Source organism: Diprion similis, chromosome 10 (genome assembly GCF_021155765.1).
Source record: "Diprion similis isolate iyDipSimi1 chromosome 10, iyDipSimi1.1, whole genome shotgun sequence".
Taxonomy (NCBI): Eukaryota; Metazoa; Arthropoda; class Insecta; order Hymenoptera; family Diprionidae; genus Diprion; species Diprion similis.
Window position 1 is genome coordinate 10,308,263 of NC_060114.1, and position 22,387 is coordinate 10,330,649.

General features: G+C 39.1%; 1 protein-coding gene across 2 annotated transcripts in view; it reads left to right on the plus strand.

Moving 5' to 3' along the window:
- The window catches only part of LOC124411697 (protein turtle homolog A-like), a 130,024-nt gene that overhangs the window by 106,209 nt on the left and 1,428 nt on the right, over positions 1 to 22,387 (plus strand). For both annotated transcript variants that reach the window (XM_046890977.1, XM_046890976.1), the window contains exon 4: positions 13,676 to 13,803. In XM_046890977.1, coding sequence (XP_046746933.1) covers positions 13,676 to 13,803 — 128 coding nt within the window. The remainder of the gene's footprint in view (positions 1 to 13,675; positions 13,804 to 22,387) is intronic.

Here is a 22,387-nt window from a genome sequence, read left to right on the forward strand (position 1 = left end):
GAGCACAACAGCCTTGGATCCCCGAGACGTCGGGACCGCTGTTTGCACGACCGTGAACCATTTTGGACGCTCCCCGTTACCCCACTTCCACGTGACAGTCGGAAGTGCGGTGTTTTGATGAGTTGTACATACTTGGCAGGGTAGATTAAGATTATTGAATGATCATTCAATTTAGATTGATTTGTTTAATAAGGAACGCGCCAGCCAATTTATGACTTTGGAGTCTGTCGAACTGATTTTTGTTAAATAAATACAGGACTTGCTTCGGCTTTTCCCTCTAAACCGTGAGGGTTTTTATGCCGAAGCAGACGCTCTCTTATCTCTCGCAAAATTGTGGACTTTATTTATTCACCCTCTCACTCACTCATACCATCCCGATTAGCTTTGGAATCGAACTCTAGACAAGTAACCAAACAAATAGTTACAATTTTTTTTTTTTCTTCAAATAAAGCTTCCGTTTGATGTTTTTTCAAGTAGAAATTCGAGTGTTATATCGTTAAATTGAATGTCTGTACTGTGTATGAAAAATCGTACTTCTACGTAGGAATAATTAGAGAAAATTTTTCTCGTAAACTTTCATGGTTACCGTATAAATTATCAATTGCGTACAATACATGTGGACAATTTAAAAAAAAAAACATTTAAAATTGTGTCTCGCATAAATATTGTAAGAATCAATACCGTTCGATAAAATTTTTCCTTTCTCAAAACGGTATAATTAAATCTGGTTTCTCTTTTGTCAACAAAAAAAAAAAAAATCTGACGAATAAACCGATAAAATTAAATAAAAGTGAGCACTCAACGAAGCGGAAAAACACGCGAACAGTTCCTTGAAGAAAAAATTGCGTGAAAAATGGAGTTAATAAAACGCTGGCGGATTGACGGCATAAGTTTGCCACATTGTGACCCTCAGCTCCGTAAAATGGGAGAAAAGTGTACGGTTACGGGAAATTTTGCAGACCGCTCAAAGAATGCACGAGGACTGGAAAATGAACCGAGCGCGGTCTGATAAGGCAAGAGGGAGAGAGAAAGAGAGAGAGAGAGGGCGGAAGCTCTCCTCGAAAAAGGGACAAATAGGGAACCGCCGGCGGGATAACTCGCGAGGTTTTATCAGTAAATTGCGATTTTTCTTCCCCACAGTTTCCCCGTCGTTCCCTCGTTCGCCTTGTTGCCACTTTCCTGTTTCCCATTGTCGCCCCCGTCAAGATTCTCCCTTTTCTTTCTCAACCTTATCTGCATCGCCGGCTCCTGTATACACTTTGCTACTTAACGAAAGAACACTTTACTCCGAACTCTTCCTTCAGCTTCCTAATCGCGTTGCAGTATGTATTTTTCCTCACACCCTTTCTCTCACTCTCTCTCTCCCTCTCTCTTATTGTTGCTGTGCTATATTCTTACTTTGCATTATTTCGGAATTACTTTAATTCGTTATATTAGTTTATTTTTATTAATTAATTTAGTTTACTATTCAGTGAAGTTTTTTGCTTCATCGTTGTCCAAGTACTTATTTGTTTTGTTGTATTTTATTAATTACTATTTTGTCGCAATCACAACTATCGTTAGGTTAATTTGTTACTCATTTTGCCCCGAAATGCTTTAGGGCATAATATATATGGTCGATCGATCTATCTCCATCTCTCTCGATCTCGATCTCGATCTCACCTTCTTTCTCTTTCTTTTGGGGAAGACAGATGCGACTGAAGCTAGGAGGAGAGAAAATGGAGGAAACTACCTACTTCATCTCGAAAGCTAGGTAAACTTTTTAAACCCCCCAAGAGTCGTCTGTCTGAAATTATCTCTAAACCTGTAAATTCAAGTGATCGATATATGCACCGAGGTAAGAACCAATCGGTAGCGATAAGCAAGACTTTTTTTTTTATTTTCTACTTCTTTTACTTGGGAAATAAGAGAGGAAAAAAATGAAACAGACAAACGTCGAAATCGTGTGACGTTCTCTTAATCTTCGGTTAAGTCAAATAACACCATAATATCATGGCTTCTCTGACTTTATTCAACTCAATGGTATTCAAGATTGAATTCATTGACATTTTCCCTTTTTTTCCTTCAACGTTTCGACCGACGATTTACCGTAAGGAATTCGTAGTTTGGTGATTTGGATTGAATCAAGAAGCAGTGAATACAGAAGGAGAAAATTATTCTGGCAAAATAAATTTACTCATCGAACAAAATTTCGAGTTTTACTTACTGCTCAATCCTTAACCATTACGCTGCACACTGGGGTCAAAATAACCCCACGGCATATGCACCGTAAATTCTATACGTAAAACATACAAAATAATCTGATTTGATCCAAGATAAATAATAATTTAATTGTTGACGCAGCGTAACAGATTGAGTGTTACAATAACAAAAAAATTTACTGTTCGAACATTAGAATCCACACCAAACAGTTTCTTGTGTCACATTTTCCTCTCGTTCATTCGAATGACATCCAAGCCGTTTATCTACCGAAATTAAACCATTTTCTCTAACATCAATGGGAAATAAAATGAAACTATCCTCACAAGTTCGCGAGAGTCAAGTTTCAAGTCCAGCCTAGCTTCCCAAGTTTGAAATTCGTTTTTGCGTGAGGAAATGGCACAGATAGAACTGCGAACCGGAAGTTTAAAGTGAGCGGAAAGCGGACTCGCTCCGGGATTCTGGGTCAAGTTTCGGTCCTTGCCGCATCTTGATTCCGCAGGCCCGTCCGGTCGCGCCGCACTATTTCGCCCCTCGCTTTGGAGGGTTGCTCGGCTTTTAGCTTACAATGGTTGGACATTAACCCGCCGCCATTACCCGCCGCTCTGCAAGCTCGTATAACGTGTTTTAACACACCCGGTACACCATACTCTCGCCGTACGCTTCGGGTATTCATAATTCACGGGCCCGGCGTCGAGGCATGGCTCTACTGCAGGTTATGGCAAAGAGGAAAGAACCACTCCTCGTCAGTCTTACGTGAAAAATGGCCCATCATGGCGTGCACGTTTTGTTTCTACACCGGAACATCCTTGTTTTACTTGATAACGTCAAAAACACTTTCCTCGAACGGGATGATTTTAAATTCGGATTGGATTTCCTCGACGAAATTCTTTGCTCGAGATTTTTTTTTTTTTTTTTTTTTTTTTTCTTCAAGGCTTAAGGAATTCTGGATATTTTTTAATCAGAGGTGATCATGATGTCTGAACTTTCCTGTCACTTATAGTGAGGCTGATATACGATTTTATATCATTTTTAGAATAAAATTGTCCACATTGGATCTGCCATCTTGAATTTTCGAAATACGACTTCAGATTTGTAATCAGCGACCACAAGAACCAAAGAAAATTTGTCTAAAACGTTATTTCATTAATCGAATTGATATCAGTTACTTAATGACGAAACAATTCGTTTTTTTCCAAATCTCTCGACTTAGTTTGAATTGACGAAAATTGTGAGGAGAGCTTTTAGGCTATTTTTTTCAACGAAGTATGACATCAGACGGAAATTGGCTCGCTACCAAGCACCGATTAATTTCACCTGCCAACGACTTGGCGCCGGGTTACCGAAACCGGAACAACAGGTGTAAGCCAATGAATATGCATTACACTCGAGGCAGAAACTATCCGGCTCGACTAGGTATTATCAATTATCGTTATCTTACAAATAGTGCAATCTCTTGAGCTGGGATTCCGAAGCAAGGTGGCTAATTCCAGCATCAATTTGTAGATAATTAAACTAATCGTAAGCACTGCTTGTTACATGTATGCATTCACTCGCAGATTTCCGCAGGCTTAATCTCTGCCTGTGGACCGATCGTTGTATCTCGACTCGTGACTATAATATTCATGAATTTTTCGATGTAATAGACGGAAAAGCGGCGAGTCAAGTGCATCTTCGGTACAAACTATAAACTGAGATTTCTCCGGGCTTATGGACACTTCCGGGGAAAATAGGCGATGAACAAACCTGAGCAAACTGGTCGACGACTCGTGAATAGACTCAGCGCAGTTTTACTCGCAGGATGTTCTACACTCCTTTCTCTTTTTAAAAAAACAGCTACGTATGCTTTATTAATTTAGTTTTCAATTAAACTCTGTTACTCCAACATTGCTGCTTGCTTAATTAACGCCAGATGTTCCTTTTCTTCTTCAATCGTTCATTTGTTTACTAACTTTTCACTCTCATAAGGTGGATCCTACGATATCTATGAACGAGAGGGAAAAAAAAAATAAATGGAATAGGAAAAAGTTCACGCAATGCAAAAGTTATGTAATTAATTATATCGCTTAGTAATTACAACGGTGATATTGAAGATGCTTCTTAATATTAGTACCGACGATTTGGTTCTTTTTTTTCTCAAATTCATTGCTCAGTAATTTTCGTAACCTGTAGACAAATTTACGCTCATCAAATTTTATCAAAAATTGCGCAATAATGCTCGTAATTAGAACTTGAGTTTCCTTTACTTATATACGTTGCTTCATTAACAAAAATCGAGCATTTGTTCCGATTTATACATTTTCATACAAAATCACTTCACGAATATTGTCAAATTCAAGGCAAGTCATTTACAATTTATTATCCATAATTTCCAAATTATCCATCCAAATTGCTGACACTTCCTTAAAATTGGAAAAAAAGAAAGTATTTGGAATATCTTTTTCACCTCTTGTATATGAAACGTTGAATTAATTTTCACAAAACAAAATAAAAAAAAAAAAACATATTTCTGAACGAACCTCTCGATCTCGATCTTATTTAAATTCTCCTTTCACCCCTATTGGGACATTTTTTTCCAAGACACGTCGCAACGTGTTTAAAATAAACAACATCAAACGTCTACTTTACCTTTCGATACCAGGTTTTCTCCAAAGTAACAAAAAGGAGCTCCAAATATTGGCACACTGTCACATTACAACGTTTCAAAGGCGATGTTATCGCGGTTCTTGGGCTGGTTGACAACTTGGATTTCCTGCGAAAAATTTCTGAAAAATTTTTCTACCCTATATTTTGTCTCGATGAACGACGTCTGTAGGATCCTACCGCGAGTCCTGACTGTGCAAGTAGGAAGTTGCGGGGAGCAAGTCATCCGGCTGGGTTCGGAGTGGCAAGCGACTTTAAAACTAACCAGGAATACGGCAAAACGGATTCAGGGGAAAACTTGCAGAGTTCGACCCTTGTTCAGCTTGTGTTAAACTCCCCCCTAGTCGAAGAACAAACATAAAGTCCAAATCCACCTGGTTTATATTCTATTCATGCGGTTACGCGTACGAGACTTCACACTCGAATTACTTCACCTCAAACCATCCGAAAGAAAACTCTGAGAAATAAGAATTTATCGCCAGGAATATCCTCTCGGACGCATCAGGTTTTCAATTCTGTTTTAACGCCATAAATATTACACACCTTGACGATCAGTTCCCATATACTCGAGTCAAAATCACACCGTTTGACCCTCTTATTACTTGTGTATTTTATATTTATTCGCCTTGCATTGTTTTCGTCAAAGGTTCGTTATATCCAAATCTGCTTCTACTCAAATCATAGAAATAGTTGTAAACAATTTTGGGAAAGACTGAAAAATTTTCAATATGCGTTCTGAACATGATGGATGAAGCTAGAATTTTTTTAACTAAAATTCAACCCACTATATTGTTAATTTTTATTACTACTCATAACATTTTTTCACATCTTTCAATTACACATACTAATATATGTTTAGAATCCATGAACAATTTCATAATGAAGCTTGAAGCTTAGGCTGTTTTTACATTGATTGATATTTAAGAATTCTTCTACCCTTCTTTTCGCTGGTGAATTTGTTTCTTCGAGTAGTTGCCGTCAATCCTATTTTTGTGAAATGATTCAGACGTTGCTTCGATCTTCCGACAAAATAAGTCGGAACTTTTATCATCCGTATCTAAGTACCTACAAATATTCGTCTACCACAAAGATTTTCAAATCAAACTATAAGAATTTAGTGAAACATGCGAATCTCCGTGGAATCACGTAACACCAATTTTGAAAATCTCTGATCTCAAGAGTAAAACTTGATCAGACGATATGCGCTGAAAATTTGTGTAAAATTCTTCCAAAGAGTGAAAAAGAATCGTGACATCCTCTGCCGTATGCGAATATCCAATATTTCTCCCGATCCCTTATTCCCGATTCTCGCTGCAGGTTATTTCCGCGAATAAAATTGGCCAGACTAATTTAATAAACCTGTCAAATTCGGTGCACGTGGCGCGGCAATTTCCTGCAGCAGACATTCGTATCCACGGTAAGGTGTATCAAAGGTGGAGCCGGGATACAGGACTCGAGTGTTCGAAGCCTCCGGGAGGGAGGAAGGGAGGGTGACAACAAAGGGGGTGCGCACTGCAGCCATTCGATACTTTATTATAAATTCGCCGGAGTCAGTTCACGTGTCGCGAAGCAAGTTACTAGAGAACGAAGCGCATTGTGTTTCCACCGGGTTTATTCAGGTCGAGCGTCAACCCGCGGGATACAGTCAGGAATGAATATGCTTTGTGGGCGTCTGGCAAACACTAGGAGCACCACAAAAGCGGAATGTGCTCTGCAGTCTAGCCTGCACCGCTCGGGAAATGAGAAGCATTGACGCGCCGTACGGAACCGATACATCGGATCCTGATAAAGTACATTTCCAGCCTTCCCCGGCGCCCGCAGGATCCTCCTCCTCCTTCGACCTCCACCCTCCACCCTACAGGCAACCTGGCGAATCGGTGGATCCTCAAAGCACTTCACTGACGCAGGCATTTCACCAAGGCATCCGTCCAACAGTCGGAATGATTATAGCAGCATTGTGTGCTCACCGCAAACTTGACCTCGTATCCTCGTCAATTGTTCATCAATGATCAAGGATATCTAGTGTGTCCAAAGACGTGCGAAATATGGAGAAAATATTCCCAATTCTGAAAATCATGCTGGTGCGTGTACGAGTGATGTCACATCTCATCCAACTTTTCACCATTTCGTGTAAGATCAAAGCTAACTCACTTCGTGTCGATCGATTTAACTACTGGATTCATCCGAACTTGAACTAATTTTTGTATACTCAATTGCTTCACGGAGTGGATCAGTATACAAGAGACAGGAAGATAAGGAAACTATTGATCAAACTCTAAACTGCAATTTGATACACGTCGCGCAGACTGCAACATATTTTAACGTCATACATTCCTAAAACAAAAACTGGTAGTCAATCTAGCTTGACATCTCTGACTCTTTGTGCGTGTGTCTGTGACATGATGGGTGCAGGGTGAAAGGGATCCAAGGCATGTTATCACGCCGATGGAACGTGGCGATAAATTATGTGTGCGAAGTGCTGCAGCAGCATACATATGCATGCACGTCTCAGTCTATCTCTAGGCGGGTTGTGCAGAAATACCGCGATTAGATCGTTGAAGGACTGCAGTAGTAGAGAAGCGAAGAAATATTGCGCCAAAGGTCAATCCCCGTTGGCAGCAATCTTGGATCTTGAAATCCAACGGTGAATATCAAACGTGTATGTACTATATATATATATATATATATATATATATATATATATATATATATATATATATATATATATATATATATATACAAGTTTCGTAGATGCATCTATGTAACCAGCTGCTCCCACGCGGTTCGAACCCAAGGTGAATTCGAGGCCAACCATATACGCTAACAGCACGATTTATCATACATGTAGGTATGCTGAAAGTACATTCAACGTTAGCTTCGCCAAGAACCTTCGCTGGATCCTGCATCTACGTGAATTTTTGGTGCAGTCTATTAACCAAATTCGTTTCATTCGATAGTGTCTAATGGCGATCATGAGGGTCGTTTTTAGAAACCGCAGGTATCAGCAAATAGTTTTTCATTTACACATTAAATGCCCGAGTATCAGGTTTTAATCGACATGCATACTTTCAATTTTTGTACACTAGAAGAATGATTAAGCTAGCGTAACTTATTGCTTTGGATAATTCCTGAAGACGAATGATAATCTTCAGCTTGCCTCATCAATTCCTGTCACCCTAATTGTAAGTCTACTGTCGAGAAAAACGGTGATTCAATATTTGGATAATAAAATTTGCTACGATAGTGACAAGTCTTTGGTCATAAGATTATTCTATAGATAACCAAAAAAACTCATTATTTTGAGTGGTCTCAATGGAGTACTTGCTGCAGTGACATAGCAACAATCGATACTTTTCAGAAGACACGTGAATAGTCGACTGTTCCACATCCTTGGAACACGACGACATGTCAATATGGTTGAACACCAATGTGATGATTTATTTTGTTCAATATTCAACCAACTCAAAATGTAAGGTATGTCCTCGGACAATGAACAGCCGTGAAACCTTTATGAGGGTATATTTGGTTGTGAAGACCAAGTGAAGATTCAGTCTTACGTTGTGAAATGAAACATCGCTGGTAAATTATCAAACTTGTGTTTTTACGATGTGTAAAATCACAGAATTGATATGAGTTCGCATTGGTCTGTCCACTTTACCGTCACCCCAACGTTGATGAATATACAGCTTGAATAACGACGGTGGTTCCTCACTGAGAGTGATCAATACATCCGAACAGCAACTACTGACAGTCATTTAGCCGGAATCCTTTCATGCACTCAACCAGCGATTAAACAACGTCCAACGATACGTTCGATTGAAATTCGTTTTCCAAGAGTGGTGTTCCGTATATTCTCGAGCATGTAACCTAAAACACGAATATCCGAAATTGCAGAAGCGTCGAAGAGATGTCATGCAATTTTGTTTTCACAAGGCTTTAAAAGGTCGATCCCGCAAAGCCTTGGAGAGCAATTTCGGTCCAGAGGGGGGCAATTTCCCTGGCCATCAAAGTCGCCGGCGCATTTCGCTGAACCGAGGAATTACCCTGCACGATCGGTTTGTCTCGAGGATGACGACGAAGGAAAAAAGGTCGGGGTTCGGACGCGATGACCGGGTCACCCATAACGTACTACACATCAGCGAAGCGGGCTCGGTTATAAAGGCACAAAGGCCGAAGCACGCTCGACGGCTATTTCGGTCAATCCTTGAAGAGGAAGCCGGCCGGAAAATATTCACATCGATCTACGAACTGACCTCCCGTCGACCAGCCATAGATGGTAGATGGGATGAACCAGAACGTAGACGCGGAGTATCCTCCTGTTACGTGCTGGGTCACTTTCCCATTTGCGCTTTTCTAGAGACGGGAAATCCATGCCCGAGCTTTTCAAAGTCCTTTTTCTGTAGCCCGCTTCAGACTCGGGATCGACCGTCGACTCTGATATTACAAACTAAGAAGTAAATAGACGTTCCATCATACACGTTATACCGGGATGTTATGCATCACATTTACTCTCGACGCTAGGTGTATGCATCATTGGTATATTTCCAAAGGAGGGCAACCCGGCTGGTTTCCATGTACATACCCCATTACCAATCGACTCTTCCCGCTAATGAACTGTCTGCTATACGTCGCTCCACCGCGATTTCACAAGTACCGTGTTTTACTGGTAATTACCATTTGACCACCAGACAATTTCTTCACCGATTAATCTGCGTGGTTTAGGTGGAAATTAAATGATCACATTATAGGAATTGTATTGCTGCTTTCAACATTATTTTTTGACAGTTTTTATCTGTAACCAAACGAATCATTCATTCCGAAGTCTCAATTAGCTTTTCATGAAATATATCCGATAAGCATTGATTTTGGTAAAGTAGAATGAAAAAATTTTTTAGACTAGTGATAGTGAAATAGTTCTTCTAGAACAAATTGTTATATCCTGCTTTGACCAATAATAACAATAGTACGAATGTGGTTTTTGTACAAAATTAATTTCCGTCGTAATTAAATAAAAATCAAACACGCGTTCGTAAGTGCACGTTAAACCACAGAAATTCCCATATGTCAAATGAAAGGAATTGAATCATTCAAAAAATTGATGAACTCTGAGATTCTCATTTAAATTCAGAATTTTTCGAGAAATCCTACAGCAGTTAACGGTCATGAACTTTTTTGTTACTAGTTTGAAGTGTCTGACATTTCCGTCAAGAGGCCAATTCATTACTTGAACTATTTTCTTTCATCGTCATTTTTTTTTAAATTGGTAGCTTCTGCGAACATCCATAAATCACACCTCATGCGCCAGAGTGAAGTGTTTTTTTCACTAACACTCGTTATCGTTTAACTCTTTTGTTTCCATGTTTGGCAAAGGTCAGATTTATCATGAGACAGAATGTATTTTCTCGTCGCCTACAGAAAATGAGCTTTTACTTTTACCACGAAAATTTCCTTGCACAGTTAGTATCAAGTGGGATTGATTACATCAGGAGGTTATTCGGTGTCTGTATCATGGCTGCTTTAGGTGAACAGATTTCACGGAAAACAGCAGGATTTTGTACTCGAGTATACTGAGTTTCCGAAGTTCCCGAAGTAATTCTTGAAAGTCTAAATTATACACTCAACTCGATTGATTATTCCTGGAATATAACACAGCTAACACCGCCGTAAAAAATGTTATAAATTTTCTCGAGAACCGATATTTGACTTGTAACAATGCCTTCTGCTATATTATTAACAGAGTTAATAAACCACTCAAGATGCTCATTAAAATTTCTTGGAAACCAATTACAAGCAATTTACTAGATCTCGACAAGCCATCTCTTTGATTCAATTAAATTTTCAGTTGAACATTATCGAAACGTAATTAGCTCTAGCAATTAATACTATCATCAAAAACTCTGTGGAAATCAGAAAACATTTCAGACAAACCCTCTTAATGAAAACAACAAAACTGGTGACAGCGGTTGGATATTAGATCTAAATTTGGGGTAAAGAATGAAGGAATTCCTTAAGAGCGCTGCAACGTCTGATCATTTGTCTATTTTGATAATTTGATAATTTGATCAACTGTCTAAACTTCCTAAAATTGAAGCAGAAAATTACGTACACATGTTTACGAGTCTAGGCGTATATATCAGAGATTGTTGAAAGAGGGATGGATTGAGGGTCTACATCGTGAATCCATACATAAATTCGCCCGGTGGCAGTGAAGAAAGCGGAATTACATTTGGCGGCGAGTGCGCTCGAGCGGGTCTGAATTTGTTGGATTGCCACTCGAAACGCATTGAATTTTTCCAAGCAAACCGAGCGAAATAAAATTTAAGGGGTTTCGCCTACCCGATTTTGCATCTGCAACCGCGTTGCCGTGTCCAGTCGCTGCACCACGTCGATAACACGATCAATGGACTGCGAAGTTGAATTCCGTTTTAACGCCGATGCTCCGACCTTCTCATCCCCGTTGCAATAATTTCCAGTCCACTTTCTTTTGGTTTTACTGTGTGGTCTTTCCAAGTCCACTGAATTTGAATTAACCAGGAATGGAACGAAAGGAAAGTAGACCATAGGGTGAAAGTTATTTACGATCATCTTTTTATTTGTTCATCCAATCGGTTTCTGTTATTTAAATATTATGCTATGAAAATGTAATAAAACTAAAGACACTACTGTCATAAAACTTATTTATTCAATTCAAATCGCGATGTTCAACTATTTTGCTCAATCTGTTGACTCCATAACTATGATGGCTACAAGAGCGTTTAACAAGTTGCGAGATGCAACCGTTCATGCAACAGGTTCTTCGGTTTCTTCAACAAAGTTTATACCATAATAGTAAAGTCATTACTAAATCGGTCCGTCGGGGTGGAAGGATCACGTTTCTCCGAGTTTAGTATCAGGGCCGTGAATATTCGTGTTGCAGAAGAATCTACGAGGGTGTCATAAAGAGATGAAGAGAGAACCGGAAGTTGGATTCCAATTTCTGCGAATCTGCTATTGCAGATCTACAATGAAGCAAAAACTGTGAATATTGGTACAAGGCGTGACTGCGGATAAGAAATCCTTTGAAGAAACCAAAATACGATCAAACTTACGAGTTACTGTTATCCCAAAAGTTTTATGGGATGTAATTTTGCAACGAGATTTGACAGATTCTTCGGGGCATCTTGACTTCTAAATTCACACTATGACTTTTGATTGGTGTGATATTTTTCTCATTTATCGGCTGATCCACTTCGCCATTTGGAATCCCGGACATGAAAAATCTATCAAGCAAAGTAGGAAGGTTGCGTGTTTTCGCGTCCCGTTATTATCCTGTCTTTTGGTAATCAATAATAATCTCTAGACTAAATCGGGAATAATCAATAATACAATCGCAATGCTCAAGTGGAGGGAATTCGAAGTGATTTTTTATCGAGATCTTCAATTTGCTTGTCTCTCACGGTAGATTAGCCGTTAACAACAGCAATAAGGCTTGCGGGGGGGGGGGGGGGGGCGCTGAAAGGGGCCTGCGAGGGAATCCTGGACAACGTCAATCTTCGAAAGAGCGACGTCGAGGCGGAAGCGAAGTAACGAGCCTCTGTTTCTCCGTCGCGTAAAAGTGCGAAGAGTCGTCGCTAATCCGGGGCTAAAACGGTCTTATTATCTCGCTCTATCGCGGCCCGCGTGCTACAGCTTAGTTTGGAACGAGTCTAATCTACCATAATGCGAGAATGAATCACGCGCTCGAGGGAAGCTGCTCTGCGTTACAAAAAGCATCCTCGAAATCGGGCGTCGTGACAACCCGGGGCGTGTAAGGCAGCCTGCCAGACGAGGAAATTTCCGAGCACCCTTCTCTTTTTGCCTTCGGGGCAAAACGTGATCCTGTTTTCTGCAACGACGGAAACAACTAGTTGAACAAACCTAATTTTGCATCGCTTTTAGGCCTGTTTGAGAGAAAAACGTGCTGCTTTTGACATTCCTTCGGCCATTCTGAACGGCTGCAGGTCGAAAAGTGATGGAATTATGCTCGTAGTGAACTGCAAGACGGAAAAATTCCACCTTTCAGCAATCGTATTTGTTTACAGTGGTCGGTTGACCGAGAATCGATACTTTTTATCAATTTACTTACATAATAACCGTACTTTAAGCATTTATTGAATCGGTTTCATTCGCAAACTAGGAAGATCTCTTTCAAAACGTGAGGAGATAAAACACGGGAGTTGTAAACGTAAGCTTATATATCGATACTTCATTTCACAGTGGTTCAAAGTATCATAAGATGCGTACGATTTTTGAGTTGACTTTAAACAGTCGCTATTGATACGAAAAGTTTGCTAATCACCAAAGATTTCACGACGAAAGGAACTAGTTCTACCGTTATTTGATGACTAAATTTTAAAATTGGTCTATAATAATTTTTCAAATAGTGACACCTGCCGCAGGTAACAAAATTCTCACCTGAAATTAATTACCACGATTAGGATGAAACTATATTGGAAGATCATACTGGAGTGAGAAACTTTATCGTAACGATTCACGTTGAAGAATTTTTTTCAAATTCAGTAAGCCGCAATAAAACAAAGCACGCTCGTATTTCGAAATATTGGTTCATTCGAAATCATTGTAAGCTTTAGAAACTAGTGATTTTTTCTCCGATTTTTTGTCACGATAACGTTACTAACTTTAACCTTGTACTGCAAGTGGAATATAACTCTTCCCTTGCTGTAAGCGTAGTCGTTAAATTGGCCAAATAGTTAGAAAATTCTTCATCCATCCGACATGACGTTTCGGTATTGTTACAAGGATTCAATTTTTTTGTGTTATTCCAATATTGACGTGATCCTTCTTTGTGTTTTAGAACCTACAACGGAGATTGTCGGTGGTCCTGATCTTTACATCAACCGTGGAAGCACGATCAACCTGACCTGCATCGTGTGGTACAGCCCAGAGCCCCCAGCATACATTTTTTGGAATCACAACAATGCGGTAAGTCGATTAATGAAAGTAACTCCTTTGTTCTCCATCTGATCCTGCTTTGGATGCACTTATTTTTCGGGTAAGGATAATTCAATTGGTTAATCGCGATGGGGTAATTAATTATCCGATGCCAAAGACTGATAGGAAAAGTATCGTTCACCATGCTTGCAGGATATGGCGAAAAAGTCTGAATGTCGCGTGACGACTGGTTGTATAAAGGATGTTTACAAGTGAACGCCACAGTTTGTTGGGTCTCCTACCACTAAATGGAACAAATATCGGAACGAATTATCGGTAAATAGCGCGTTTTAAGTCTTAATAAGTGAACTGAAACTTCCCGTGTTGCCAAGTTGTGTCGATTCGGCCAAGCAGTTGTTTCGTTATTTATAACCAATGCTGGGGTGGTCATTTATCGTTTTCCGGAGTCTCGTTAGATTGATTGCATCACTTGTCTCGATTGAAGTGATATTTACTCGGTAGCTCTCTGTTTTACCGATATTTTTTCCCCTCGGAAGAAGGCAACCCAACATACTGTGGTGTTTACTTGGAAACACTGGTTGCCTGTTATACGAGATACAAAAAATTTCTTTCAGTTAGCGCAATCGTTCTACGGACATTGACATACACACATACATAATATATCTGAAGTGGATCACAACGCGATCTTCTGCAGGGAATTTAAAAACATTGAAAAATTAAAAATTTCTCTAACGAAGTCACCTAAGTCAACTAAGATTCAAAGTCTGATTGGTACATGGAGCAACCCACATAATTCAAGAGATTTTTCTATGACATTGCTTAAAACCACCTTCGTGAGATATGATTTTATTGATGCGTCGATTCAAATGAACTCATCAGATTGAAGGGGGTCTCATTTAAACCAAACAAACAGAATTTTAAATCGAATAGGATTTAAGTTATAAGAATTCAGGGGTAAAATGCAAGTAAGTGGAATTACTTACTTTTACGCTTTGCTTTTATTTCAATGGCTTCATTTGGGTTTCCATGTTTGATAAAACTGTTTTAGTATTCATATGTCTGATTATGCAAAGACACATTAGACGTGCGAAGTTCATTGGCAGAATTTCACGCGCGATAAAACCTGTAAATTCAAAAGTCGTCATTACCGCAAATACTTTCATCGTCATATATATCACGTAATATATTATATATATATATATACATATATTGGACCAGGTACAACATTCGGTATTCGGAACGTGTAATTTCCACGCCTGGTCTCTTGGCATCTCTGGTATCCAGTGGGGTCCAGGATGAAAATTTTGACACTCCGTTAACTTCAAAGCCAAACTGAGGGTAGAGCATGCAATGAATTATTCCGGAGGAATTCGGGGCGAGAATTTCTCGGTGATAATCGCCCCGCTATTTTATTTTTTTACTTTCACTATTGAATTCAGATCAACTTACGCAATCCATCAGTCTGTGGATAAAATAAGGAAGGGTGAAAAAGTTTCGAAAGCTTTTTGGCCGAAACGCAAGCCGATCCGTTTGTCACTGGTCAAGTTGAGTTTAAGTATAGAGCCGAACGTTGTGGTCGACATCGCGTGCGGTAAAAAACTCACTTGCCCTCATGCGATTACAACATTACCTACCCTCGCCCTCCCCAACCTTCGACCTACCTTTTCACGTCTCTTGAACTCAGAGCTTTTACGGGTTCAAATCCACGCTGTACGTGTATCCTCCTATTATTGTATAAACGTGTTGCCAAAGCTTTTATTAAAAAATTTGAAAAACGTACCGAAATTTGAAAATGTGCGAATTTTATCTACCGTGAATTTTTTCGTTTCAAAGAAATTTATAGAATTTTCATTTTTAGATGAAAATCCTGAAATGTCAACAGCAAAAGATACTTTGTAATAAAATTAATGTACGGAATTCTATACAAATTTTTCTAATTCAAATTGATGAAACTGAAATTTTTCAACGGAAAATGAATTCAAAAGTTGATTCATTGTTTTTTCGTTTGATTGAATTTTTATTTTGGTATAAAAATACGTCAAGTTATTATCTATTGAAAATAGAAAATTATATTCTAAAAAAAAAAAGGCAAGGTAACGGAGTGGGCAAACAAATTACCACAGAAAAATTGAGCCGATAACGACGAAACCTGTAAACAAAATAGCACTGAGCGAAGGTACTCTGTTTACAAGAAAAGTTTCTGCTCTTCATTAGCTTCGCAGCAAAGAAAATCGAGGGGGTTTTTTTCTGTAATATTTCTGAATCCCTAAAGCTCGAGCTTTCACCAGAATTAACCCTATATATGCATAAATTGGATGATCCTGCTTTCCTTTCAACTCATTCCCCGTTTCATTTTTTTTCCGCGTATTCTCGCCGAGAATCTCACCACGCTCCAATTAATAATCGCTCGATGAAGTTGAATTTTGCAAAAATTTGCAAACTACGCTGTCTACGGAAAATTTTTTGAAAAAAAAAATATTACACACTTTATTCCGTGCCAGGCAGTTTTCACAAATCGTTACAATGATGTCTGCAGTAATCTATCTCGGTTGCCATATTGAATTTCACCGTTGAAACGTGGGATTATTTTGACTTTCATTTTTATTTTCACCAATGAAACGCCCTCGCAGCTACGATCGCGTTGTTCAATCGGGCGTGTCAGATCGCTCGCGATGGCCTTCCGTATTTTCGCCTGAATTCTGAAGCTTGACATCCTTTGCAGGATAAATCAATGCGCAAAAACTATTAAAACTCTTTCCTGAAATACGAGCCATCATTCACTCCGTCACCGACTGTTTCTTTTTTGAGGATTTATCGATTCGTAGTATCGTCGTGCAAACGAATCTCTTCCAAAATAAACTGTCAAGCCCTAGACTCGACAAGCATGCTCGGTTCAATTCGTGATCTACGTTTACAAATTCACATTTTACGTTCACGATTTTTTCTATTGAATTTCAACTTCACGCACATTATACGAAGCCAAAAGAAACGGTTATGGAATTTGTTTTGAACTCTTTGTCATAAACTATAATCCCATTTGAGTTCGAAAAATTGTTACAAGCAGTTTACTTTTAGTCATAAGAAGTTCAGGCGAGTCATTAAGGAGATCGGAAGTCTGTCAGCTCAAAATAATTTGGTACGCAGCCGGAACATGCAATACATGAAATGTTAAATTCTATTACTAAAAAACTAAGTGATATCTATCGATTTCAAATTCATTGATTCCTCGGTTAAAGTAAGTCTTATCTATTGAGGTGAATATCATGACAATTTTATGATCCATTGAGATGTGGCTAATTAGAATGTCGTTATTTGAATAATTCGTGAAATACTCGACCGATAAAATCCAAAATGTAATCAATCGTGAGTCAGGAAAATGTAGAAAATCAAGCGAATGTTGAAAATGATTCTCTCTGGAACCCAGAATGTAAGAATACATATGGAGTGAAAAATAAGTATCGATATTTCTGTTTTTTTTTCTTCCAGAATGAGTTTCGATTTTTTTTCTGAAAACGAATAAGTTAAACGATAGTAATCTGTGGAATCTGAGTATATTCGGAAATGTTTTTCCATAGATCCGTAAGACCATTATGATTGTATTGACAGCGAAATTGGAACGAGCAAATCATATTACACCTCGCTAGTCGTTAAGAAGGTACGTTGAAAGAAGTTTCTACAGGTCTTTCGGCTTCAGATCGAATCGCAATGAAACTAATACGCGAAGGGCTGTTCCTTAATTCTTCTTATTTTTCTCTCCTCGACGAGAAGAACGAAGAAAAGATGATGGAGGAGAGAAGAAGATTCCTCGAACGGTGTAATATAGCTACGTCGATATAAAGCTCTTTTCACAGACTTTCTCCGAAGCTGCGAACCGAAAAGTTATGCCTGTCTGAATCCTGAAGGATATACATATATATATATATATATATATATATAACGTGGCTAACGAACAAAGTTAGCGATACAGTAATTGATTACAGTTCCAAGTATGAGGAGTGAGAAATCAACTGTGTCTTGTTAATAACAATCAAATCACGGAGATCGTCCTGGTGACAGTCATCACAACATGAACACCATTCTTGATCTGTGAGCGAAACTAAGCCATCTGCCACTTTATCATCGTTAATTACACCTCATGTCGCAACTAGTCATGTCAATTAAGTGCAAACATGAAAGAAACCCCGTCAAACACGCCTGAGTTAAATTCCGAAATATCAAAAAACACTCACATCCAAAAATGACCACATAGTATCAGGTTTTTTTGTTCTCTTCCATTAAGTTACCAAAAATATCTTCAACTTTATTTTTCTTTATCGGTCTGATGTATATGTACTGGGGTGGTCCTAAATAGGGTTGTTTTTGAATTTTTATTCTTCCAGGGGCTCGAAAGCTTCCAAATTGATGAGAAAAAATGTCCTACAAATTTGAAGACATTCAAAATTATGTAATTATTTTCGAATTATTTGAAACCGATTTGTAGGGCGTAAATTACTTTTTTAACTAGGACCCTAATACACATCAAATTTCAGTGAATTTTTTTTTTTTTCGAAAAAGGTTTTCAATCGAAAGAGCCGTGCTTTCTTAGATACAGATTGAAATTATACTGAGTAAAGGGAATTCAGGGCGTAATCCGGGCGAAGCGTGAGCGGCAAAGTTGACTATCGAAACTTGAGCGCGATATATCTTGTTTTACACCGAAAAGTTACGGATTAATCTGGGTTTGCTCGGAGGGATTCGAAAGTGAGGGAGAATTCAAGGCGCCCGTTCAAAGGGTGTTTGTGTGTGTGTTTTCCGAGGGTGGGAACTCGATGCCGGAAGGCTGCAGGCAGCTGGAAAAAGAAATGAAAAAGTTGTTCCGTGGACAGAATAAAATATCGGCGTGCCGTCGCGGTGTTTCTATCAACCCTGGATATAAGGCTTTAATCTCAAAATAAACAACTTCATCTTTTTCAGCAGGTCATTTAGACCAAGCGTGAAGATGAAATACGAGCTCGTAGCTTCGAAAAGGTTCAAAATAATCCCGATGACTCCTGATGCGCCGACAATTTCCGGTGTGAGAAAATTTTTTGTTTACCCCAGATTCCTCAAAAAGCCTTTTCGATAGTTGAATAATATCGTTTTTTGGATTTGCTGGAACCTTTAATCCGTCCCTTTAGCTTCTGACTTTTGTTTCCTGAACAAATATTTCCAAAGGATTATAATTTTTCTCCTAGTCTTGCTTAAAGAACGAAAATCCAATTAGAACCATAAAATTTCTTCAGATTTCTTTCAACTTAATACCACATTGAATTGGGGAAAAATTACGTCACGTGCCACTCTGCCGACCTTTTCGGGAAGAGTTAACCATCGGTGTTGTTCAACGCACGCAACACGTGCATGAGGGGCTGCTGAACCGTCCACTTCTCACGACACGATATACAAAATACCATTAACCCCCTTGAATTCAAATGCTATATTAGGCATGCCGCTGGACTGGCCCCCACACATTAGTTCCAACAAATCATCAGAAACGGAAAAAAAAAACAAAAAAACTTTGGCGGTATAATAATTCGTGAAATAAACGTGAAAATCGCTAGCGAATATGACTGAATAAATGAATGACTAATCTGATAGATTCTGAAATCTCGCACCGCACGAATATGTGATTCTATCTTTGTTTTCATATAATTATCATAGAAAAACAAAAATTTATATCACACCGCAGCTGCGTCAATTCATCATCAAAGCGTCGGTCAATTAGCAGGAATTCAAGCCAAGGTATTTCAGAAAATTTACACGAAACGAAAGACTGTATTTCCAAACTGAAAAACTCACTTTACGGTGTACGAAAAATTTGTCAAATTGTCGTCACTTATGCTTACCAATTCTATAGATTTTAGGATAATTGAAGGGAATGAGAATTAGGTGGGCGAATCACGGGCTTTGTATGACACTCCGTAATTGCTGAACGAAGATATAATAACCGCAGTTTTGCAAAAGAGGTTGAGACCGGTAGTTAAAATGGACGATTATACCCTCGTTCCACACGTAACGAATTTCCCAGAGTCAAAGAATATAATATGCCTTATAATCCCGTTACACGGCCTAGAGTCGGCCGAAGGTTGAACTTTATTCGCTCCCCTGAACCATAAATTGGTATTAACGCAGAGATTCCCAACAGCTCGTACGTAATTCTATAGTCAACTTGCACAAATTACTTGCTGAAATTATAACGCGTTAACTGGTGGAACTCTGTTCACTGAACGTGATTTGAGAACGTCACAAATTCTGACGGGATTCCCGCCTCGAGGTTTATCCTTCTTTCGAAAATTCTGTAACAGGTTTTTAAAGGTTTTATTTTCAAAATAACGTCGAAAAAATTGTAGGTCATCCCTTTTTTCCAGCGTTCAGTTCTTGCTTCTCTGAAAACATCCCTCACTTTACACGGTTGTTTATTTTTCAGAAAGCTTTTTCACCAACAACCACGCGGTTTTACTGTAAAAACAGAGCCACCATTTGGCGGAAGTCGATGATTCGTATCGGTAGTAAAAAAACTCAAAAATCCATACCCAAATAATTATAGAAAAATTTGACAAGTTCCAATACACTTAGCCAGTGGCAAAGTGGGGACCTTAAAATTTTTTATATCTTAAAATATTTGGGGCAAAGTGAGCCCCCTGAAATCTTTTAAATAACAAGGGATAAAATTAACCACCTAAATTTTTTATTAAATATAAATTATTCCGAAATCATTTACTCGAGTAATTGCACAGCTCATAACGCGAATCGTTTCAAGTTGTGTTTTACTCTCAACTCGTCAAAGTCAAATAATTTTCTGAACTTGGATTTATGATTACTTTTTCTCAATAAAGCTAGATAATAATTTAACATAATTGATCATATGAAAATTAAACATTTTATTCTGATTTTAGGCATTATTTTCTTAAGGGGCCCACTTTGCCTCACCCTCCGTTATATCGCTTAAGAACTTCCAGAATTTGAACAAAACGGAGCGAAAGTAACCGATATTATGATTTCACTGCTCATTGTCAGGTTTCGATCCATCTTGAACTTACACCGCGAAGCACCATCGCTATTTCACGTTAGGCGCTGTTATGGGATGCAGTATAATGGCGGACGTGGACTGCACAAGTGATCACAATGTTATTTGAGCGCTCTTGAGACAGGCATTTGGGATCCGAGAACATGTAACGCGATGCGAAGCACATTGAGAATGCCGTACATATCTGCCCCCTTAAGGGCCAATTAGTACGCCACGAATAAAAGCATCTGCAGTGGTTACAAGTTGTCTCCTCCGTCTCTCGGTATCCGAAACGTGCCACTTGATGCCTAAAATTGGACAGCAAAAATTGCGAACTGCGGTAAAATCTTGCGGTACGTGGTTAAACTGCACAGCCATGAGAAAATAAATGACTGTAGAATATCCTGTTTTTGAAAAATAGTCAAGTTGAAATGTTCAGAAGTGCAAATGTCAGAACGGATGAGGAGAAGGATGTCGAATACCTAGAATCACGGCGAAGAAATCAATGCCACGACCGAGATTCAAGCGGTGAAACAATATACCTAATTCGACGGAAATACGTATTGCGGAAATGCTCGAGGCGTCTGTTTTCAACGAGATTGAATCTCACGGACCGGGAGAACCGGCGTTTTGAAGGATGGCAGATCGAACGGAATCGAATCATCGACAAGGAATGCAGTTTTACTCTTCTCACATTGTTTTAACTCGTTTCGCGTCGTTCGCGTGACTGGATTCCGGAATCCGGAGCGCTTCGAGAACTCACTGCAGACAAGCGATATCTATATGTATACATATAGATCAATCGAAAACTTCATTTCAAGGAAGTTAAACACTTCGCGTGGCCAAGAATTGCAGACGTCCAACATGTCGCCTTCTACATCTACTCTACCTTTCTATATACCCAAGGGAAATGTGATTAATCGAAATTACACAGAGCTTTTGCAACTTGCAGATAAACGATCGTTTTTTATTCCGACGCGATACAAATCCTGTGACAGTCTTCGGATTTTGGTCCGGATATACTTTTTTTCCTCACTTCACTCCAGGGGGGCGGTTCGCAATGCAGTTAATTTGCAAGGTAAATGAGAAGAAAATTTATGAACACCCTGCAAGCAGCAGATTTATCCAACTCATCAAGGAAAGTAGGCAGCTTCTACTATCTTATACAAACATCTCAACGGTCGCTTATACACCGCCATACTCGACGTTTGTTTATTATCAAGTGACTCAAAGTTATGCAGTTGAATATTTCACCTCTCCACTTTGTAGTCGTCTGCAGTGTTCCTAGCTCTCGTCGGTTCAAAGTGTGCCTGAAATCATCCGAAAAAAATTTACTTCACTAAAATGGGGGGCGTAAAAACCGTGGACGTAATTTGATTTTGGGGATAAAACATTAGTCAGTTCGAACGGTGGAATTCCGATGGCTGAACCGAGTGGTGAGTGGGAATAAACATTACACGGTGAGCGATTGCGATAACGGAGAAATGAATGAGACCGGCTGGTACTCAACAAACTGAACAAATATTTGGGTAGAAGATGAACGAGTGGTTTTGGCTCCGAGCAAGTCATAGCTGCGAATGAATTTAGTAGTTC